The 25170-nt window shown below is 34.0% G+C and overlaps 1 protein-coding gene across 2 annotated transcripts in view; it reads left to right on the top strand.

Annotated features, from left to right (window-relative positions):
- The window catches only part of Atg7 (Autophagy-related 7), a 112857-nt gene that overhangs the window by 1392 nt on the left and 86295 nt on the right, over positions 1–25170 (top strand). For both annotated transcript variants that reach the window (XM_089106522.1, XM_089106521.1), the window contains exons 2-4: positions 18322–18511; positions 21218–21316; positions 23760–23977. In XM_089106522.1, coding sequence (XP_088962648.1) covers positions 18322–18511; positions 21218–21316; positions 23760–23977 — 507 coding nt within the window. The remainder of the gene's footprint in view (positions 1–18321; positions 18512–21217; positions 21317–23759; positions 23978–25170) is intronic.

Here is a 25170-nt window from a genome sequence, read left to right as displayed (position 1 = left end):
TTCAATCACATACACTTGCACATCAACAATTTAAAGATTTTCTAAAAGAGTTAGATTTTGTGTGCTTCAGTTGAGTGAGATGGTTAAGTTGTAGAAGATGTATACAGCAATTTTATTAGTTACAAGAAGAAATTGATTTGTTTATGAATGACAAACAAAGGTCCTTGCCATAATTAGGAAACAATAAGTAGTTATTGGATTTATGCTTTTTGGTGTATATTTTCAACAAACTCAATGAATTAAATATATCATTGCAAGGAAAAGATAACCTCATAGTCAATACATTTAATCTCATCTGAGTACTTCAGAAGAAATTGTTTTCTATAGGAATCACTATAGGAACTTAATAATGCTCACCACTTTCTATTGTTGAAAGAAGATAAGGAATCAATATGCAACAATTATATCAAATATGTGAAAGAAATAAGAAAACTTGCAGATGCTTTTGAAACCTAATTCAATAATTTAGAGTTGGAAAAAATACACCAAATTTTTTAAAATATATTCATCTCCTTTTCATGTTGAAATTGAGTCTGTCCCAGATTATCTCCAATTGGATATGATTGATATATAGTGCAATAATGAATTAGAATGCATGTTTGAAAATTCAGAAGCAAAAGTATATTTTTCTCTTTTTTTAACATTTACATCACAAAAGAAAAATTATCCAATATAAAAAATTTGGCATAAAAAGTTGTTAGCACTTTTGGCTCAACTCACTCCTGCAAAATTTCTTTTTGAAAGTGAAATTGACCAAGCACAAAACATGCAAAAAACATAATGGACACTAATGTTCAACACCAATTACAATATGGAAATACCCAAATTGAGATCAAGTTGCAAAAGTTAAGTGAAAAGGGGAGAAACAAATATTGCACTAGTGAAATAAATATTTGTCTATGATTGATTTTTTTTTAGTATTTAGTATATATTTTTTATAATGTGCATTTAGTATCATTATTGTTATTATATTATCTTTGTTTACATGTAAAAATAATAATAAACATAATTAATGAAAATTCATTATTTTTCAGTTTGTCACTCCAAAAAATTTCTGTAATAGGTCTAAATCTAATATGAGTGTATATAATTTTATATGTAGCCCATGGAGTTATGATACATGTCCAATGTGGCCTGCAAGATAATTTGGGTTGGCCACCCCTGGGTTAGACATTTCCAACAGAAATATGCAAATTGATGTGGTAGGCTACCATTTGATTTTTGCTTTATGCTCTTTCCACTCATCATGGTTCTTTTACTAACAATTCAAACCACACTCTTGATGATCCCAGATATAGCCTGTGGAGCTGTAATACTACTACTAACAACTCACCACAGCACCAAGCCGCCAGAGGGCAACACAGCTATGCACGCTCCTCCTCCACCCCAATCTATTCAAAGCCTCCCTCTTTACACCCGCCCACGAAGTTCCCATTTCCTCTAAATCTTTTTTATGACGTCCTCCCACCCCAGGCGGGGACAACCTGCTTTCCGTTTAGCCCTAGATGGTTGGCCAAAAAGAACAATCTTTGGCAATCTGTAATCCTTCATCCACACAATGTGCCCTAGCCACCTCAACCTTTCTTTCACTATAGCCCTAGAGAGCAGTATTGAACCACATTTTTTGTATAGCCTATATTTTGAAGTATGGTCAGTCAGCCAGGTACCCAGAATAATCCTTAAGCAATTTCTCTGGAAAACATCCAGCAAATCTTCATCCGCTTTTTGAGCACCCATGCTTCAGAACAATATTTGACCACTGTCATCATCTTAACTTCCAATATTCCAATCTTGGTTTGCAGACTTATCTTCCTATTCTTCCAGACTTTTTTCAATTGTGAAAAAATATCCTGAGTCTTGGCTATTCTACTTTTAACATCTTCACTGCTCCAACCATCTTTACTAATGATACTACCAAGGTAAGTGAAGCTGCCCACCTGATCAATCTTTTCATTACCCAACCTCACCTTTTCATCTTCACTTGTTCCTAGCCTTAGTGACTTAGTCTTCCTAACATTAATTTTCAAACCAATTTTAGCACCCTGAACCTAAAAAACCTCTAAAACTTCATTCGTTTTGCTCACACTTTCATCTAGGATGCTTAAATCATCAGCATAATCCTGGTCCAGGAAACTTTTTCCTCCCCATTTGATTCCATGTTCCCCTATTGCCTTTCCTGTGCTCCTGAAGACAAAATCCATCAAAATAATCCATATAAATGGGGATAGAACACAACCCTGCTTAACTCCTGACTTAATACAATACCAGCTACTAGCCTTATTTCCTACCTTAACCAGAGCAGTGTTACTCTCATACATAGCACTAATCACTTTAATGTATTTGTCTGGTATATCATACAAGGATAAAACCTTTACTAAAGTTCTTCTACCAACAGAATCGAATGCTTGCTCATAATCTATAAAACTGAGGACCAAAGGCATTTGAAAACTCAGGCACTTCTCAGTTATTAGCCTAAGAGTGAAAATTTGGTCAACATATCCTTTGCCTTTTTTTCTAAAACCACAGTGTTCTTCTCTTAAAACTTTGCATACAGCATCTCTCAGTCGAAAAAGTATCATATTACTAAGTAATTTGTTAGCTACAGAGACCAGACTAATGCCTCAATAACTCAATAACCACACTCACTTTTATCACCTTTTTTATAAAGTGGCTTAATTAAGGTTTTCCTAAAATCATTAGGTACTTCCTGTTTTTCAAAAATCATTTGTGTTTAAGTAGTTTACTCCCTCAGAAGAAAATGCTAGGCCTATGAAATCTTGTAAGCAGCAGAAAAATCTTAAATGATCTATTTACTTATATCATTGCTGAAAGTATGTTTTATTACTCAGAGACTGAAAAGTTCAGTGCCAATTGAATAGGAAAAGAGTGATTTTAGGCACTTCTAAATACAATTTCAGGGGATTAGTGAAACTCTCATCATCCCTAAGAGTTTCATTCACCCAATCCTACTGTGTTCTAAGATTAACAAGAGACCCTTATGTTAATGTGTACTTTTTATAATTTCTTATTTTACTCTCTTGTCAAAATTTTGTGATGATTAGAGGGGGGGATATATTAAGTTTCTAAAATAAAGCATATGATTTTTTTCTAGCATATCTCCTTCTCAACAGGTCAAATTTCTAACCTTTCACCACAGTGGCTCTTCATTATTAAGAATATATATCACCTATTTTCAGAAAGAATATGTGATGTAGCATCCAATGTTAAGCATCAAAGAAATATATTACTTAAGACTATAACTAGGATCATCAGGGTGGATATGGGGAATTGTCAGAAATATGTACAAAATTGTTAATATGAGAATCAAATCGGTAATCTAAAAATGTCTCTTTTTGTCCTTGAATGTCTCCTTCTAAAGAGGTCTAATTCTTAGTCCTTATGCCACTGTATAAAATGGTTGTTTTAGAATTGTTGTATAAAATGCTGTTAAGAAATGTAATGAAAAAAGTGACATTATTAATAAAAACATGATGCATACTGTATCCATTTTTATTGTGACATAGAAGTTTAATTTTTCGTGGGTTCTTTTGCTTTTGAATATATCTTAAGGCTATGTTCATCATGATCAATGGGTATAATATCACTGTCAAAAGTGAAAATATGATATTTGAAAAGAGCCTAAATAAGAAATATAATTAAGCTACCTTTATTTTATTGAGATTTTTTGTACTATAAAGCTGCCAATCTAAGATAAAAGGCAAGTTTTAAGTTACACAAACTAAAAGGGAGTTCTAGGAAGTAGCTATTGCTTTAGTTTGTTTTAGCCAATTTTAGAAGGTGACTAGCAAAAGTAGATATGACTTTGGACTGTTTAGTTAATAGGGTAAAAACAAATACATATGCTCTGTCATTGCTTGTGTGCCCTATCCACTAATGTTAGTAGGGAACCAATAGCCCTTAAATTTGTCATGACTTACAAAATCACACATGAAATTTGTCTGCTAGTTGAAATAAACTCTTTAATCACCTCAATTTAATTACTTAAAAAATGTTTTCCTAAAGCAAATGTCTTACTGAAAGGTAAGACATATTAAAAGTAAAGGTAAGAACCATATTAAAACCCTAATATGAGCAAAAATGAAGTTGAAATAATTCAAATTTAGAACAACAGAAGCTATAAATAATAATTATTTAAAGAACTACAGAAATTAGTTAGCATGATTCCTAGAAAGAATGCAAAACAAAAATGACTTATCAATGTAAACCTCATCTCATACCACAAAACATGATGGTTCCTTGCTCTCCCCTCCCTTTTTATGCTATTCATTGAAAGCTTTAACTCAGTTCTCCAAACTGGTTCAAATACAATTGACATGCTATTTTGATAGCTTAGGTAGACATCATGCCAGTGTTTTTCTAATTAATATAACCTGAATAGGTTCAAAGTCCTGTAAGGGCTTATTGTGCTAAACTGTTCTAGCTAGGTTTAAGAAAGAAAATATTTGTGTTTCTTATTTCCAGTCACATTACCTTTCCTCAATGCACTCCACCCTCTAATGCCTGAACATATGTCTAAAATTTGGATATAGTCCAAGGGTAGGCTGATTTTGATTATTGTTTTTTCTCAATTTGTATTGTTTGGCATTATGAATCAACCGTTTATGAGAAAGAAGTATTAAAATAATAAAAACAAAAATGTCAACAAACTTTTGGATATAAGGTTCCTTGCTCTCCCCTCCCTTTTTAGGCTATTCATTGAAAGCTTTAACTAAGTTCTCTAAACTGGTTCATATACATTGTTGACATGCTATTTTGATAGCTTGGGTAAACATCATGCTGGTGTTTTTCTAATTAATATAACCTGAATAGGTTCAAAGTCCTGTAAGGGATTATTGTGCTAAACTGTTCTAGCTAATTTGAAGAAAGAAAATATTTGTGTTTCTTATTTCCAGTCACATTACCTTTCCTCAATGCACCCCACCCTCTAATGCCTGAACATAAGTCTAATGTTTGGATAAAGTCCAAGGGTAGGCTGATTTTGATTGTTGTTTTTTCTCAATTTGTATTGTTTGGCATTGGGAATCAACCGTTTATGAGAGAGAAGTATTAAAATAATAAAAACAAAAAATGTCAACAAACTTTTGGAAATAATCAAAGACTATCTAGTCATTAGGGGACAGGAAATATAGTTAAACTGGAAGCAACTCTGAAAGTGCTTGAAATTTGATATGTTTCCTTAATATAATGAACTAAGAATTTGGTATTGTGGTGCTAGTTAAGAACAGAATAAAAACCGTATTGATACCAAAAGATGTTTTCATCATGTACTCTGTTCTCCTACATTCCAAATCTTTATGAAATTAGAAAGTTCTTGGTTAGAGTATTAAATTTGTTGGCAAAATATTTATAGGTTAAATATGGAAATAGAAAGTTTTTTAAGTCTGATACCTCCAGTTTGTTGCTACTGTAAGATCCTATCCCACCTCTAGTACCTTCCTACTCTTATCTCTTTGAATACTGCATTGAAGAAAGTTTGACTGTCTTGACTGTATGCTCTTGCTCAGCTGGGTCACCAGCATCAAGGGAACAAGTTGACAGTACCATCAGACATCTCTGTATGGTTCTATCTAGGGCTAGGGATGAAGCCTTGTTTGGTTAGATATTGTGGCTGATGATGCAGCATTGATTTATGGTACCAGCCCACCTGATGCAAGGCCTCCCTCAAGAATGTCACAAGCCATTTTCTAAGGGACTAAAATATATGGTAACCTTGGCAGGGATACTTGACTGGAGCCAGAGTAGGTGTCCCATGCCACCTCAGGGAACAGGTTTTTGCTGGAGTTTCAAGATTTTTCAGCTTACAGATTGTCAGGATTTTAGTGTTGTGAATCTCTTAGTATCATTTGAAGGGTGGCCGGCGTTTATCCCGCCCTGGCGATTACCCCCGCCGAAAATACCACCCCCCGGAAAATCCCCCCCCCCGTGGAAAATAAGGCTTTCCAAATTTGAGAATTTTATTTGAGTTTTATTTTTCTAATTTCTATAGGAGGAAGGAATTTTGGTACTTGTGTATTATGCGCCACTCAGTCAAGTTTACGCTGGATAAAACTCGAGAACAAAACCGGTTTCTTGGTTAGTTTTTTTCAGCTTAGCACGAGACATGACAAAGACAAGCGACAGAATACATGGGAAATATATAATTCGGGCTATATATTTGCACATAGGGGGGGGGGGGGTAAAGTATTTGGATAGTTTCAAGTCATAAAATATGGCCACTAAAAAATTACAGAAGAATAGCAAGTTAACTGGAAATTTTGTTAACTAAAAAAAAAAAAAAAAAAATCCCAGTATAAAGTAAATGTAATGTTTCATTTAATTTTTTTTCCAAGCATTAAATGTTTTTTTTATCAATGACTGTTTTTTTCAAGTATTAAGTACTATTATTAGGCTAATGTAGTGTTTCATTTAAGTGTTTTATGATGTTTGCTGATCAAAGTTTATGTTATTTGTGCCTTTCATTTATGTTATTTTACTGAGATCATGGCTGTACATTTGGCTTTAAAGTACACTTATTTATCTATCTATCTAATATGCAGAATGATTGTACCACAGTATAAAGATATAGCAATAAGTTTACTGCAGATAATTTCTGGCTCTTCATTCTCAGTGCAAACAAACAGCTCCTCCCACTCATTCATGCATTAGCGAGTACAAACAGCTCCTCTCATTTGATCTGCCATCAGTGGTCTAATTACCCTGGAACATGTATTTTGGCAGAAACTTTCTCAAAATGGGTTTGAAACCAATTTGAGACTTCAAAACCTACTTTTAATTCCTAAAAACATCTAATAATAACATTGCACTACTAATTATCAATTTTCATATATGTATTTGGAATAAATTAATTTAAGATTAGTTTCTTCAAAATTTAGTGTTCCAATGTTGAAGCCAAGTTTTGTGTTCAAGGGAAATCTGACTTGTCCACCTGTGAAAAGATCTAATGTCGCTTATGTTTCTACATTCTCTGGAGCACTCGCATCTCGGTCCGGGTTTTATAATGGGTGAGATAGGGAAAAATCATACTGGCTATAATTTATATACTGTGGATTGTACCAAACACATTTTGCATGTAGACCCGCTATACTCCCTCCCCCTTAATATGCAAATCCATAGTCCAAATTTATTTCTAAAGTAACAAAGAAACTAACAAAAAAACAGATGTGTTCTTGAAATTTACACAGCATAAACTTGAGTGAGTGGCGATTAATACAAGTTTTAAACTTGCTACTTACTTTAGTTGAAAAACCTTTTCTATTTGTTTAATTACAATTCATTAAACTGTAAAGTTTTATGAATACAATACTTTTGGTAGGGCGGAAAAATCTATCAATATTTCAATGATCACCATTTGGATTTTGATGGATAATCAAAATGCAGAAACATTGTACCAAACACATTTTGCATGCAGACGCGCTATACTTTACCCCCCTCCTCCTAATGTGCAAATCTATAGCCCAAATTTATTTCCAAAGTAACAAAGAAATTAATAAAAAAAACTGGTGTGTTTTCAAATTTTACACAGTGTAAACTTGAGTGAGTGACACATAATACACAAGAACCAAAATTCCTCCCTCCTCACGGAAATTAAAAAAACAAAACTCAAATAAAATTCTCCAATTTGGAAAGCCTAATTTTCCATGGGTAGGGGGGTGTACTTTCCGGGGGGTAAACGCCTAGAACCCATTTGAAGCCTTCAACATAATTTAGGTGTTGAATCCCTACAGAAAGGGTCTTCTTGTGCAACTGATGCCAAAAGGGTGGAAATGGTGTGTTTCACTCAGGATATTGTCAATTACACAGTTAAACACCTCAGGTGTAGCAATGCATCTTTCCTGTACTCTGTTGTTCACAGGGAAAGGATAAGAAAGCTTCCCGGTAACCAGAATTGTACTTTTTGTGTTCTTATGGAGTTTTTTTTCAAGAGGTTGACTACCTTTGTTGGTAGGCCTCTAACTTTCAGGAATAGCCACATGGATTGTCTGTCTACAGTGTGAAAGGCAGAACAAAAGTCAATGACATCTATTTATGCTTTTTTGTTGAATATCAGTGTCACCTCTGCAATTTGTCTGACCATTTTTAACTGCTCTATGGTTGTTCCTCATGTTATAAATCTGTTGGGGGGGGAATACATGTAGTAAACAGTTTGCCAATTTCATTAACAATATTGAAAACAGTTTTTTAAGAACAGAGAGTTGGGTGATAATCTAGCCAAAATATCATTGCAGGGTCCTCTGTTTTAAGTATCCTTGAATTGATGCTACAGGTTCCAGCTGATTTGTTATTTTGAGTCTATTTAGGGTGTATTTCATCGTCTCATGGCAGATTTAATCTCCTTGAAGGTAGTTTCCGCAGTAGCAGTAATGAGCCCTGGGGTAGTGCCATTTGGCAAGTGTAAGTTTTGTTGCTTATCAGTGCATTTCCCCAAAGACTAAGATATTGGGACTGATCATATATGGTTTGTTGATTTACTGCTTTCAGGCTTACAGACACCATGACCTATTGACTAGTCAGCTTATACAGGAGTTCAAAGGCTGCAGCAATGTCTTTCTTTTGTACAGCATGCTCAAGCTTAGTGGTTTTACCTGCCTTGAAGTCTTTATTGTCCTTGTGGAGCATATAGTTATGTCAAACCTTGTTTTCAGGCTAAGTTGAACATGGTTGAACTTAGTTGAACACTAAGTTGAACGTGGGTTGTTAAGATTATCATCTTGAGTGCCGTTTTCTACACTGGCAAATGCCTCCTCGAAATTGGTGTTTAACCATGCTAATCTGGTGCATTACAATTTCGAGGAACCCATGTCCAATATGCTCAGAACTTGCAATATGAAAACGCTTTAAAGTTTTGTTGAGTTGAACACGAAGAACCTGAAAATGGTTTTTGTCAAACCTGCTCAAAACACACTTCAAATCCAGTGCCTGAAAAGACAACTTTGTTGAGCTGTCTGTAGAGCATCATATCTGAATCTATGCCCATTTTGATGACCACCAGGAGCTTATAATTTGTACTAAGTGTTTTCTTGCACTTCAAAGTTAAAAAAAAAGAGATTAGATTTGCTGAAACAAAAACTAGAAAAGTGGTATTTTAAAGCAAAAATCACAATATTTCAAATAAAAGGGCCGTTTTTTCACTCATCAAGGTGCTAAGATCTTACATCTTTTGTCAGAAAACGCTTAAAAGTGAACTAAGATCTTACATCTTTTGTCGTTTTTATGCAAACGTCTTTCATCATTCTGCTCTGATCAGTGGTCTGAGAACTATGATGTGTATATCATCAAAATTCTCTCATCATTGTGCAATGTGGCAGAAAGATGGCGTCTTTCATGCTTTTTGCTAACATCAGTGAGCTCTAAGATCTTAGAGCAAAGATGAGTTGAAAAAACGATAATTTTTATAGAAAAATGAAAGATCTTAGATGTAGCCTAAGATCTTAGTGCTAAAAAATGGCCCTAAAGTCTTAGTGTCCTTATTGATTCCTTATTCAATCTGTAATAATAAAAAAGAAAAACAATACGTTTTCAGTTTTGATATTTCTGATAGTATAACAAGCTATTTTATAAACATATATTTCATGAATAACTTGGAACCAAAGGGTAAGAAATTCAGTATCTCAAGATTCAGCACATATTTAGCTTCAGTGACCAAAAATGTATAATTGTTGTTATGGGATTCTTAAAGCTATGGGAAGGGGCTTTATTATAATTTTGAAACAGCTTTCTGAGTCTTAGTAAGACAATGGATTAGTTTCTGAAAGCTTAATTCAATTAAGCTACCTCCCTCAACCGCTGTCTAAGGTAGCAAAGTACCTCTAATTTTTTAATCTATGATTTTTGAATTTTAAACAGATATAGGCTCTAAATGATATTTGAATAGTTAATTCTTCTTAATCAAACTTACTATGAAAGTGGAAAAAATATTCCTGGGGGTCTTCTAAAACTAAAATTAAGGTAAAGGGAGGAAAGTATAAAAATAAAGGCTAAATATTTGAGGCACTAAAAGGGCTAAATAATGGCTAAAAATATGAAAAAAAATATTTGAGGGTCAGCACCTTATTTTTTATTAATGAATTAATATCTGGCTGGCTGTCAAATATTTTTGTATAAATAAATTGTATTTAGCCTCCCTGTAAAACTATATGATTCAAAGGACTTGGTAAAGTTAATGAGTGATCTGTCAAATCCATTGTATCCCCAAATAGTGACTTGGGTCACAGATACCATAAGGTTATTATTACCAATACTGAAAGACTCTTGGGAAAGATATGGTAAAAACTTTGCGGTATGCTTGAACAAGTTTCCCAAGAGCTTTTCCCATGAAGAAAATACATTTTCTTATGAAGTGTCATATCTGTGCTGATGTTTTGGTATTAGGCTATTTTAGTACATTTTTATCTTTAAAGGTGTAGAGCTGATGCCTTTTCCAACACAGTTGTATGGTTTCCTGTAGCTGGATATTTTTTGGCTGGTATGGATGTTGTTGTATTTGCTGCAGGACCAGACATAAACGCTTCACCTGGCATCTAGAAGACTTTGTATGGTTGGTTCCCATTTGTTGCGATCTTGTGCCAACAGCAGGAGTGATGCACATCAGCATTTGAGATTCTGTCAGAGTATCGAACCCTGAAGATTTTTTCAAAAACAGCGGTGGTCAAAGATTTCCATACCATGGAGATGAAGCGCCTCTAGAGGCCAAGTCTCAACTGCATAGAAGAGAAGAGATCTAGCAGCCACTTTAGAGACACAAATTTTTTTTCAAACTAATCTCCTATTGGCTCTACAAATGACGGCAAACTTGAGAGAAAATGGCTTGAACTTTGTTGATTCTGTTCTGTACGTCAAGATAACAGTCTCTACGAGAGTCTATTAGCGAGCCAAGATAAGTGAAGCTATCGAATTCTTCTAATTCCTTTCTATAAAACACAAGCTGATAATCGAACTGTATATTTAGATCCATGTCTTTATTTTTGACTGTATTGATCTTCATACCCAGATGCTGAGAGAAATATTCTTTTTCATTTAGTTTTCTTAGGGCAGTTGCTGGATCAGTAGCAAGAGCAACGATGTCATCAGCATATTCTAGGTCATATTCTTTAATTTCCAATCACATAATGACACCATCGAAGCTTGAGGGTGCTCTTTCTTGAACCCAATCTGTACAGTAGTTAAACAAAACAGGGGATAATATGCATCCTTGTTTTACACCGCCATCCACATTGAAGGGCTCATTTTTTTCACCCAGCACTCTTACAGTCACTTTACAATGCTTATAGTAGGCCTTCACCAGCTCTATAAATTCAACCGACCCTACCATGATTGGCTAAATGTTTTCAAGGGTTACAGAGTCGGAAGCAGCAACGAAATCCAGAAATACATTAATTGTAGGGAGAGTGTAGCATTTGCGCTGTTGGAGAATAAGACAAAGGGTGAAAATCTGGTCAATGTACCCTCTCCCTCTGTGAAATCTGCAATAATTTTCACGCGTCCACTCTCCTCTCTCTAACCTTTTGAGGAAAATCGAAGCAAATACTTTGGTGGCCATGTCAATGAGTGATATACCTCTGAAGTTACGGCTGTCACATTTGTTCCCTTTTTAAATACTGGAATCATTACTGACACTTTCCAATCAGACGGGGTGAAGATCTAGGTGTCACCCTTTGGCGATAGAGCTTAAAAGTATGGTTAGAGTCTGTCGAAAAAATAGACATCAAATGCCAAAATATGCATATGTAAATGTATTTAGAGCTGGATTCAGATGAAAATCAACTCAGACTACAGTGCAATTGCTGGTAGTAACTAATTCTTTAATGGCAGAAATTCTGGTTATTCCAGGTATAATTGGCTGCTTGTCCAGCTTTAGACCAAAAAAGAGCACTTTCATGTAATCTCCTTGACCCGTCATGGAAAAAGTGGGGTAGCAAAGTAGCAATGCTACTTGGCAGTTTTCAAATTTGTCAGCAGATTTTGTCTGAAAATACCATTTTTATATTTAAAAATACTTTTTTGCTCAAAGAAAAGCTGTCAAAACACAAATTATGCTGGTACAGTGTTGGTAGCTTTTTGAATTCGGTCGAAAACTGATACTGGCAGCTTTGGAACTTTGTTCATACCTGTCCTTGACTACCACCAACTGTATGTCCCAATCCTTCAAAAAAGAAGGCCTTTACTCAGGCAAATAAGCCCTCTCTGTTGTGAAGAAGGGGTATTAATGAAAATGCCCGTAGCCTGTGTACATGTACGCCTTTACCCTGTTGAAATAAGCAAATTAGATTTCATCAAAGTAAAAAAGCTTGTTTTATCTCTGTACAAGAATTGGTGTTGTCAGTAACATTACGGGCAGCTGTTCTCAGCCAAAACTCTAATTTGTATATTTTTCAACTTTTTGTGAAAAGGGCATAATGGGACTTCTCTTTCATTTTTGTAAGAGGAGAAATGGGTGAAGGTACAGATTGTTCAATACTTAATTTTAAATATGTTTTCTTCCTGTCCTTGCCACTCTTGGTTTCACTGAACATAGATGCTTGGTTTTGTAATTCGAGTGTATCCACATCAGATTTTGGCTGTTGAAAACTGAGAAAATCTTGCTCTTATTAAATATTCCCCCGGGGAATATTCCCTTCCTATAAATTTTCCCTACATTCAAAATTGAGCAGTCAAAGGAAAAGTAAATAAATTTATTTATAATTGAATATATGTATGTATGTGGGTCTTTCCTTTATGCGTTACTACGCTGCTCACCTGATTGCTAAGAAACTTCAAGAAGTTATTGAGTACATTCTTGCAAACGTTTTGACTGCAATTATTTTTATGCTAACCCCTTCCCCCTAGCCCCTTCTATTTTTTACACTGACAGAGATTAGGGATCCCTCCGTTAAAAAAAAAAAAAAAAAAAAAAAACACTTTCTAATGATGTAAGTTTCATAAAATCTGAACATTTCTATTTTGGGTACAAAACAAAAAGTTCTCAATGGTTTCTCTAGGATGTTGGTGAAAGTTAGCTTTAGTTCCTGTTGTTTAATTAAGATCTCTTATCCGGGCTCTACAAGTTATGGCAAAACTCCCCAGTAAATTCTAAATAGTTTGGCCACTCAAACTAATTTTTTTTTTATAATGGATAGGATAGAGTGATTCTATAAAGTATTGAGTCCTTTTATTTTTTTAAAGGTATTGATTCCCTTTAAAGGGTTAGCCAATTTTAAATTTTTGTGATTTTTTGACAGTTTCGAAATTATAAAATTTCTATTTTGATAAATTCTCTGAATTTGGTGTTCAACAGGTTCTTTATTTTGGTATTTTACCCAATTTTTCAAATGCTTCTAAGTCTAAAAACACTATCGTTATTTTACGCGCGGGGAAAATATTCCAGGAGGAGGGGGCAATGTCAAAGGGGATTTCTACGAGAATACTGTCAGGGAGAATTTTTCAGAATTATATCATTTTTATCAGCACATCTTCTCCGAGTATTTGTATATAATCTGAAAATAAATAATTAGGTGTTAATAAATAAATAATGTATAATAAATAAATAAATTAATAATAAATAAATAATAAATAAATAAATAATAATGTATAATAATAAATAAATAAATAATGTAGGGTAAAGGACAACTTTTTTCAGTCTAAAAAAGCTATTCTGAAAAGTATGGCATTAAAAAAAAATCGATGTTCATATTTATCAATTCAGTGCATTATCGTGTTTTTATTGCTGTATTTTATTCCCTAGTGAAGGGGATTTGCCAAGGGGAGAGGTCGGAGGGAATCTGCATGGGGGAGATGTCGGAGGGAATCTGCATGGGGGGAGAATCGTTGCCGTGGGATTTTTTTAAAAATACTTTGAAATTAAAAAATTCGGTAATTTACCATGGAGGATGAGTTTTTCACAGGGAAAGTTCTTCGGGGGAGGGGGATTTTCCCTCAAATTTACTTTCATTTGAGATCGCAGCACCGTGTAATGAGTTTATTAGTGACAAATGAGACAATAAAATAAACAAAAGGTATTTAAAATTGACAGAACTCCTTATTCCAAATAAGAAAGAAATACTTTAAATGAAGTAAGTTTTCAAACCCTATTCATAAAAAAGTGTTGGGTATTAGGGCAACATGACTTTCAAGTATTAAATTGTTAACTGAAAAAATTCAAATCAATTTACAGAAAAACGTGTACATTGCCAGTTTAACATACATATGCTGATATTTATTCCTTAAAATCTTAATTAGTTTTTGATTTCTTAAAGATATAAAAATAAAAACATTTAAAATAATTTTTTCAGTAAAGTACAAATTATATTCTGGCTTTTAGAAACCATAGGGGTTTAGAACCCTACTCGTATTAATTTCTGCTCGTTTTGAGTTTAGCTCTGTTATTTATTTTAATTCCTGTTTGTTTTGGATTTCATTTATTTATTGATACTGATTCGTAGTAGTTGTATGCTTGGTAGATTGTTTGATTCTGTTTTTTTTTTTAATTTTTGGTTTAATGGAGTTCTTTGCTTTTGTTTGAATAACTTATTTTGTAGAAAAAGTTTTTTTTTATTAATTTCTGTTCGTTTTATATTGACATAGTCTTTTTAAGGGAAAAGATTGAGCCTCTTCCCAAGTTAAACAACGATCTCTTTCTTTAAAACCTTTAATACCCCCTGGCCGTAACTATCTACTCTTGCTCCTAATCTATGAGCTTAATTTCGACGCCAGTCTCCACATTACATGATTTTTAGACTATTTTGAATAGAATGGCTATCTCAAAATTTCTATCAAATGCATTTTGGGACAATACGACGTGTGTGTGTATGTATGTGTGGGGGGGAGGGGTTAGCTGCCCTCCGATCACTTTGACTCTTAAAAAGAGCACTAGAGCGTTTGATTACCAATCCAATGAGCACCCTCCGAAGTTTATATGACCATACTTTCTATAAAAACCTTATATGCCTCCAGGGCATAACTTACAACCTTTGCCCTGAGGGCTTGGGGGATTTGCTATAATTTTGATTTGAAGTGTTTGGGGAAATAATGGGCGTGGGGGGGGCATTTTCCCTCTGATCACTTTTGACTAATAAAAAAGGCACTAATCCTCTCAATTTTCAATCGAATGAGCCCTTTTTGAAGCTTCCACAACAAATCTTTCTATAAAACCCATAAATACCCGAAGGGAGTAACTTACAACCCTTGTCCTGAGGGCTATGTGGAGAGGGTTGTCATTCTCAAAGGCATGATTTCCAAACCTTACAAATACGTTGAACAAAATTGCCATATCAAAATGTTGGTCGGAAATGTTTGGGGAAATGATGGGTGAGGGGGGTGATTACTTTCGACTATTAAAAAGGGCAATAGCCCTCTCAATTTTCGCTCGAATGAACCCCAGTTTGATGTTTTTACGACAATGCTTTCTATAAAAACTTTATATGCCCCCAGGGCATAACTTACAACCTTATACCTGAGGGCTGTGGGGGGGTTTGTCATTACTCAAAGACATAATTTCCAGACCCTTCAACTACGTTCTACAAAACTGCTATATCAAAATGTTGATCGGATGTGTCTAAGGAAACGATGGGCGTGGGGGGGGATTCTCCCTCCGATCGGTTTTGACTATTTATAAGGGCACTAGCCCTCTCAATTCCCAGTTGAATGAGCCCTTATTGAAGTTTTTACGACAACGCTTTCTATCAAAACCTTATATGCCCCAAGGGCACAACTTACAACCTTGCCCTGAGATGTGTGGGAGGTTTGTCATCCTCAAAGACATAATTGCCGGACCTTTAACTACGTTGAACAAAATGGCTATCTCAAAATTTTTATTGAATGTGTTATTTATTGCCTGTTATTTGAAGCAAATTAATGGTCCTATGTCAATTGTAAATTCTTGGTCAACCTTCTTAAGACCATAGGTGGGTGTGCCTTGTTTGCTTTTCATTCCAGGCAATCTAACGGTCCTATGTCAATTTTAAATTCTTGGTCAACATGCCTGCCTGAGACTCTAGGCAGGCATGCCTTTCCAGAAACTAACAAACAAATATGTGTCCAATAAGAGTCATACTTACTCCCGCCATTTACCTATGCCGCAACCATTTAAACATTTGCCTCTCAATTGCTTGGACTATCTGTCTTGGATTTTCTCTGTCTACAATTAGCCATGTCGCAAATTGAATTTAACTTTGAATTTAATTGGTGTGTAAAAAGTGTATTTTTTGGACAGTGAAAATATTGAGAAAGATTGAATTGGCTAGAGATTATACACCTTGGATTACGTCATTTAATTATGACAAAAAAAGAAAATAGGCCAAAGACAATGAATTAATCTCTGATTGAGTAGTAGCTCAGGTGTCTTTACCACTTGCCCTGAGGAGTGGACTGAAATGCAAATATGTGATTAGCTGAATTTTGCAAACGGTACAGAGTATTCCTGAAAGTTAGTTGTGATTCCTGAAGTAGCGTCGGTATTCAAACGCTGTTGGAAGTAGTCGGTGCAGGAGATAGGGGTGTTAGCCGTGCCCAAATTAACGGTGGCTTAGCGAACTGCACGTCCACAATTAGCCATGGGGGGGGGGAGTCATGGTTAAGCAAAGTGCTGTCTTGTCAATGTACATGAAGTTCCTCCTTAGAGAATTCCACGGGGGGATTTTCTCATGGGGGGAATTTTCTGAGGAGGAATATACCGGTTCCTCATTAGAACCGCTGTGATAAGATCATGGAAGGTCTTATCACAAGTTGTGATAAGATCAAAACGGAATTATCCTGTAGGTGTTGTGTGAGGTTGTGGCAGATGAAAGCCAAAGGACTCTCGGAATTTCTTCACTTTTTTAGTAGAATCTTTGAAATTTTATTTAGAATGTTATATATTCTTTTATACGTGCAGCTTAAAAACCTATACTGGCAAAAACAGTAAACCTATGCCTCGGGGTAAAAAAGGTCTTTGAAGATAGCATCAAAAACAATCTAAGTATATCATCAAAAAACAGTTTTAGAGGCTGCTGCCCTAGCCCCCATGTATCTGCTACCCTAGCCCCATGGATGTGAAGAAAGCAATCGATTGTCAGTTTTTCTTCATTATCTGGTTAAGGTTTACCTCTGGTATAACTAGTATATTATTTTGAGTATTTATAATTGGTTTATATTTTAATACTAGAAATTATTTTGTATCTATATTTTATATATATATATATATATATATATATATATATATATATATATATATATATATATATATATATATATATATATTATATATATATATATATATATATATTTGTATATCTATTCTAAGATATATAGAAATAATAAAATATATAATGGTGAAACGAACATAATAAGAAATTTTCTATAACTATAAATTGTTTATTAATATATATTATGTATATAATATATGTAGCAAGTGTAACCGGTATGGTTCTAGTATAGTATCCCAGCTAGGATTTTTCTTCTTCAAAAAAAGTCAGGGATGTATTTTTATTCTTTTTTTTAGTAATGTGCTTCTTATTCCCAGCTTTGGAAAGGCCTCTGATATCTCTTACACTACTTTTCGTTATTGCATTCACTATTGCAGAGGTTTGACTATCGGGGGGGGGGGATGGCAGGATTTCTTTCGTAAAGTTGTTGGTTCTAAAATACCTCAGTGGCATTTATTCTACAATTTATCCTGGATTAGATTGCTGGAGTGAATATTAAGAAGAGCGATTTTATTTACTTGGAGTTGAAACCACTCGTCTTACTTTACCAACAAGATGCATTTTAACTATATAGTTTTTTCTGCTTTCTATTGTCCTATTCTTTTTGTTTCGAAAATCTATATCCTATTCCTACTCTATTTCATTTCAATGTCTTATTCTTTCTATTTTCTATTCTTTGTGCCCCGACTTTATTATATCTTATTCCTACTCTATTTCGTTTCTATTTCCTATTCTTTCTGTGTCATTTCCTTTCCTTTCTATTTCCTATTCTTTCTGTTTCGACTTTCTAAATAATATTCCTACACTATTCTCTATTCATTCTGTTTCCTATTCTTTCTGTTTTTCTATTTCCAATTCTTTCTTTTTGACTTTCTGTATCCTATTTTTTTTTTTTACCTTCTATGTCCTATTTCTACTCTATTTCCTTTCCATTTCATATTCGTTCTATTTCATATTCTTTGTGTTTCCTACTTTTCTGTTGTGACTATATCCTATTTATACTCTTCTGTTTCCTTTTATTTTTCTTTCCATTCTATTTCCTTTATTTTTTTTATTCGATTTTTTTTTTATTTCCAGATCTGGTTAGTCCAAATGTTCCTGTCCTTACCACTGTATCGAGGTTTAATTGTATTTTTTTATGTTTTAGACAAACTCAAAATCAGCAGCAATGTATTGCTGGAACATTTTTGAATAAAAATACAGCAGACAGTTTCAAAACTATGGATAAAGCCGAACATATAAATGAATTTGGTAAAGAAATATGGGAATTTATCATGTCCAAGAATTGCATTGTAGAGCCAGAAAAAATGTTGAAGATCAGTATTATTGCATACTCGGTAGGCTGGCATTTTCTATTTCATTTTTTTTTTCTATGAAGACATAACAGATGTCTGTTGCCTAATATCAATTGCCTGAGGCAAAAGATGGGTATAAAGAATATGGCTGATAAAAAAAAAGTTGCATAATAGCTGTGCATCAATAGGCTGGTGCGATGAAAGTGTAATTTACTAACCAAGTTTCTAGTATTTTGCAATTTATCATATAGCCCCCAAATTGATCCCTATGGCTTTGATGCCACTGATTGGTACAACTGTTTGTTTGTTGTTTGGTGTCAGGAACGCCTTCACAGGAATTCAGCGTCATTCACGAAATGGTACCTGCCATTGGCTGTCCGGATTCGCCGTTAGGATTATTTGAAGTTGCAAAGAAGACTTATTCCTTAATAATAGATTATACCCATGAAAGATAATGCTTACATGAAAAGTAAAACAGTGCTTTTTCCAATTACTTACTAAAGTTGATATTAATTACACCTAAAATGCTAAGTAAACTAAAGTAAACTTCTAATCTACATAGCCATGAGTGCCACTCTGGGATTTTTCTCAGGATCTTGGGTTTTTGTCTTTAGCTAAGGATCTTTGGAAAATAAACATATAAATACCCTTAAAGAAAACATCAAGTATGTTATTAGTGGACAGGGAATGAATCAATAAAACATGGTGCACCATTCGGAGCTTCACAGAGAAGTCAGCTCACTACCGTCACCGAAACTGGTGGACATTCATCTTATCGCTAGCTAGAGTAGGCTATAGTAATATAGGGTAATTTAGGTAATAAAATTATTTAAAGTGATACCTTAGGATTTATTTTCAAACTTTGGAATTTTTATAATTTTATATTTATATAGATTCTCAGTGGCAACACTCGTCGTAGCATAAAAGTACCATCGCAGCTCTGCAACGCAGCAATAAAGCTGTATAAGTTCTTTTTTCGCTCAGCCTATAAGCAGCTTCACTCTTTGCTTCTTCCTATAGAATTCCCTATTTGTTTCAATCTGTTCTTAAATTTTGTTAGCATGATAAGGCTAAATAATTAGCATGATAAGGCTAAATAAGGCATGATAATTTCATATTTATATAGATTCTCAGTGGCAACACTCGTCGCAGCATAAAAGTACCGTTGCAGCTCTGCAACGCAGCAATAAAGCTATAAAAGCTCCTTTTTCGCTCAGTCTATAAGCAGCTTCACTCTTTGCTACTTCCCATAGAATTCCCTATTTGTTTCAATCTGTTCTTAAATTTTGTTAGCATGATAAGGCTAAATAATTAGCATGATAAGGCTAAATAAGGCATGATAATTTCATATTTATATAGATTCTCAGTGGCAACACTCGTCGTAGCATAAAAGTACCATCGCAGCTCTGCAACGCAGCAATAAAGCTGTATAAGTTCTTTTTTCGCTCAGCCTATTAGCAGCTTCACTCTTTGCTTCTTCCTATAGAATTCCCTATTTGTTTCAATCTGTTCTTAAATTTTGTTAGCATGATAAGGCTGACCAATTAGTGTTCCCTCCCCCCCCCCTCCCTCTCACTATACACACACTCAGTCATGACCCATCTATCTGTTGTTAGAGAGGAGGTATGCTTCTAAGTGGTTCTCGATGTGTAGTCCCAAGGCGGTTAGTCCGAATGAATGCTAGAGACCTTTCCTCTGCGATTATGCTCTACTTAGCTACTCCCTTGAGGAACAAGAGACATACTTTAGAAACTTCCTTGATAATTGAAATTGAATGCATTGTCTCAACTAGAGTTTGTCTCCCCATGGGCCTATGTCAATTATATACATGTATATGTTAATAATAAAATGATTGAACTTGAACTATTTGTTTGTTTATTATCTCAATCTATTATCAGCTTCACTTAGTGTTTTTCAAGCTTAATTAAGCTTAATATTTTTTTGATTACTTTGATTAATATAATATTAGATATTACTTTAAGTATGCTTAACTTTACCTTACCTTGGTATTAAGCATTTGAAAATTCAAAAGTTATCTTCTAAAGCCTATACTCAAATGTTTGCGTTGGTAACGTCTGCCCAGAAACTTCTTGAGATGAGAAAGATTTTCTCGAGATTCGTAATGATATTTACTTATACAGAGATTTAGCTAGCGCTAATTTGAGCCAATCAGCTTTTTGATAGAATTTTCTGATTGGCTTAAAACTATAAGACATTCTGATTGGCTTAAATTGGGGCTAGCTAAATTTTGGTATTAGTAAATTCTCATTGTGAATGGGGGATAATTCGTATTCCAATTAAGTGAAAAATTTATTCGACGAGTTTTATAATAGATTTTTATTGTAATATTTTTTTATATTTTTGCGTATAATATATTTTTTTATATAAAAATATTAAAAAATTATATTATTTTATATTTTTTATTTATATTATTATATATTTTCATATTTATATATATATATATATATATATATATATATATATATATATATATATATATATATATGTATATATATATATATATATATGTATTTTTATATATAATATATAATGTTTTTTATTTGTATAATATATTTGTATAATAAATTTCTACCGCTGTCAAGATGGCAAGTTTCAACACTCCTAGTTCTTACTAGGGAGCTACACAGGATGAAGAAGGTAAATCCACTGAAAATACTCGTTTCTTATCTTATATTTTTGACATTTTATTACTATTTATTTATTGACTCTAAAATTAAAATATTTTAGGACCTGAAGAAGTATCACTTTTACCATTGGATGGCTTTTCCGGTTCCTATGTATCCCTTTGCAACTCTTTTAGATGTGCAACCTTTGGAACACTTTCAGGTATCTGTTATCTTCGGAATAAATTTTATTCGTTTGTTTTGAAAAGTTGATTTCATTCTTTTTTCTCCATAGTCAATTTCTTACCAAATTATAAAAAAAAACTTACAAACTATAGTTAATCCATTATTATAAATGAAGGCTAATCAGTCTTTTTTTTTCATAGCATAATCCCTAAAATGTTAGGCTATTCTTCTCTTTTCATAGCATAATCCCTAAAATGTTAGGCTCTTCTTCTCTTTTCATAGCATAATCCCTAAAATGTTAGGCTCTTCTTCTCTTTTCATAGCATAATCCCTAAAATGTTAGGCTCTTCTTCTCTTTTCATAGCATAATCCCTAAAATGTTAGGCTCTTCTTCTCTTTTCATAGCATAATCCCTAAAATGTTAGGCTCTGCTTCTCTTTTCATAGCATAATCCCTAAAATGTTAGGCTCTTCTTCTTCCGTGATTTGCACAAAATCCAAAAATTCTTGAGTGCCATTGCAGGATATTAACGAACAACTGAAGAAACAAGGGACAAAATAGATACCCAAAATAGGGACCCTTGTTTCTTCAGTTGTTCGTTAATATCCTGCAATGGCACTCAAGAATTTTTGGATTTTGTGCAAATCGCGGAAGAAGAAGAGCCTAACATTTTAGGGATTATGCTATGAAAAAAAAGAGCCTGAAATGTTAGGCTCTTCTTCTCTAAATTTCAAGGTTCATTATTCTTCATTAATTAGGTCTTTCAAGGGTCGGTCACTTTCTCTCACCTGGTGTACATCTAGGAGTGCGCTGCACAGTTTTGCCACGCGTGACATAGTTTCGCCCCACATTGCACAGTTTCTGCAACGCACGGCACAACGTCACCTACTTTGGCGGTTGGCACACTTTTGCCACGCTTGGCACGTGCCACCTGGAAATATGTTATTTCTAAAATTCGGCGCTGCATCGAAATCATTCTTATTTATTAGTAGATTATAATAATTCAACTAATCAAAGAAATTTTTTCATTATAATACTAGAAGCCTTAGACCTTAGATCCTCCTGTGCCGCCAGGAGCATCCACAAAGGCTGCCAGTCATCCACAAAGAGCTGCCAGTCATCCCGTATGTGCGCCGCCGCCCCAAAACTTCTTCCCATATCGTGTGAATGTTGGACAGGTGCCGTTGATATGTGTGACGCAAGGTGCTTTCCTGCGGATTCCTTGATGTTGCCATTTCAAAATCTGTCTCGGGATCCTATTGTCCTTCATACAGATCACGTGCCCAAGGTAGTGCCACCTTCATTGCCAATAAACAATAGGCCCGTTCTTTTGCACTAAGATCTTACATGTAAGATCTCACATCTTATCCGCTCTTTTAACTCATCTTTGTTCTAAGATCGTACAGCTCACTGATGCTAGCAAAAAGTATGAAAGACGCCATCTTTCTGCCATATAGAACAATGATGAGAGAACTTTGATGATGTGCTTATCGTTGTTCGTAGACTGTTTATCAGGGCAGAATGATGAAAGACGATTGCAAAAGATCGCCATAAGATGTAAGATCTTAGCACAAAGATGAGTAAAAGAACGGCCTTAATGTTAGAAAGTTAATTAACGATTGTTAGCAATACTAGAAAGTTAATCAATAATCATCTTTCATAAATTAATTAAAAATTAATAATTCATTGAATTACTAATACTTAAGTTATAGATTTTAATTATTTTGATTTATTATAATGAACTCTAATCAGTACTTGAATTAGAACTTCATTGAAATGGGATAATTGAGATTTGATTTGTGAAGGTTAAAATAATTGTTTTTTTCATAGTAATAAATCCCCGAAAGGTTCGGTTCTTCTTCCCTTAATATCAAGGTTCATTAACTTTCATCAATTGAACTTTTAAGCAATTGAAATGCACTATAATACTTAAATTAATGATATTAATTGTTTTATTAAAATCTTGATACTTCATTAATAATTATCGTTCACAAATTAATTAAAATCAGAATATCATTTGCGTTTTATTTACTGGCTAAAAATCACCCTCATTTTTGTTCCCTAGTTATGTTTCTTCGTTGTTTTGCCGCATGCCATGTTCCAGTGTTGCCGGTTATCATGCCAGTGTTGTTTCAGCACGTATTTACATCTTTTTAGACTTTGTTGTGTTTATCTGTTCTTGCTATGTCGCGTTTTTAGACAGCTTATTTTTTCTTTTTTAACTTCAACTTTTTTTTTGAAATTCTAAACTTGCTGGAAGAACCAACATCTTTTTAGTCATGACAGTTTTTACGAGTAAACTCTCTGTTAATCTTTGGTAACATCTCCTTATCATGGTTTTAATATGAAATATTCTCCCGAGTTCGTTTAATAAAGAACTTAGCGAATCCAGTATAATTAAGGAGAATATTATGTGCCTTACAAAAGGCCGGAAATATGTTTTTCAGCTTAATTTCTAATTCTTTATTTCTTTTTTTTAGATAGAAAGCATTTCTCGCCAATTACAACTGCTCAAAGTTGACTTCTATTTCTTCATTGAATATTCAGAAAGGGACTGGAAAGTTCATAAGCTGTCTGATCTGCCATCTATGATTGATTTAGGAAACGATATCATAGTTGGTGTTGTTGACTTCAGCTCTGTTGAGAATACGCCAACTTGGTTAACTCGTCCTCTTTTAGCCTTAATTGCTTATCATTTGTAAGTATTTTTTTATTTTTATACGTTGAATAAATGAATTTATTTACTTAATACAATGTAACTTAGTTCGGAAATAATAAGCCCCAAACTGAGAGGTGAACTTGTAATTGTCAGGTGTTAACGAACATTAGAATACAACTCTTCAACAAGAACAAAAGGAAATGAATAACTAAAAAAAAATAAAACATCAAACCTAGAAAAGCAAAAGCTGTACAAGAAAAACAATCCTGGGTAAGTAGTGCACCCCATAACCTGGCCCCGACGTGGGCAAAAAACAAAAACTGACAAAAGAAAAATTGAAGCATGTTTGTTTTTCTTCGTCAAAGCTCAATAATAGGCCCAATGATACTCAATAAATTTTTTTTAATTTCATTGTTTGGTACAAATACGTTGGTTGGAATTTTATCTCTCAATTTTATTAATTTGAGAGAAACGGTATATGATATCCTATTTTGAACCTACATCTTTCAGAATTAACAAAAAGAGGCTGCTATGCTCTAGAATGTCCAAGAACCGAAAAAGGAGGCTGTGACCAACAGATACCTCTGGAATACTTTTTTAGTTACGTTTTTTAGTGAACATGTATATACACTGAGCATTATGGGTAGAGTATATTTTTGTAGATTAATGCTGGTTTACATTTGTTCATAAAGTTGCTTTAAGGATGAATAGGGTTTCAATTGCTTGACCTGCTAATCTACTCTGACTTTTGAAATGAACAGCCCAGGGGCATAGAAAGATCGTTCAGCCTCTAGATTAAAGATACATCTAATGAAGATACATCTAATAGGTATCATCGTTACGGCTAGCACCGCTACTTTACGTTAATTTTCACAATTGAATAATCTTGAAATATTTCTACTTATTTTATAGCTTCAGTGGTATTTTACCATTATAAGTGATATCTTAGGACAAGAAGAGAAGACTTAGGGAGGATATAAGGACAGGATGGTCTCTCCTTTGGCCTGTGTTTGTAGTTATGGATGAGACTATTAGTCTATGGGTTAGTGTAAAGAGTCTCGTGAACTGGGAAAGAAAGTGGATAGAGAGGTTATGTTTGATGAAAGATGGCTGGGGATTATTTTTGGTTTTTAAGTGTTGAAACGTTAGGACGATTTCTCAGGGTAGCAATGGAGTAGGGAGATTACATTTTCGTGGTTTGTGTAATGTGTTTCATTTATTTAATATGATTT

Source organism: Artemia sp. Qi Xiang Cuo, chromosome 21 (genome assembly GCF_049724085.1).
Source record: "Artemia sp. Qi Xiang Cuo chromosome 21, ASM4972408v1, whole genome shotgun sequence".
NCBI lineage: Eukaryota > Metazoa > Arthropoda > Branchiopoda > Anostraca > Artemiidae > Artemia > Artemia sp. Qi Xiang Cuo.
This window is presented reverse-complemented; position numbering and strand designations above follow the sequence as displayed.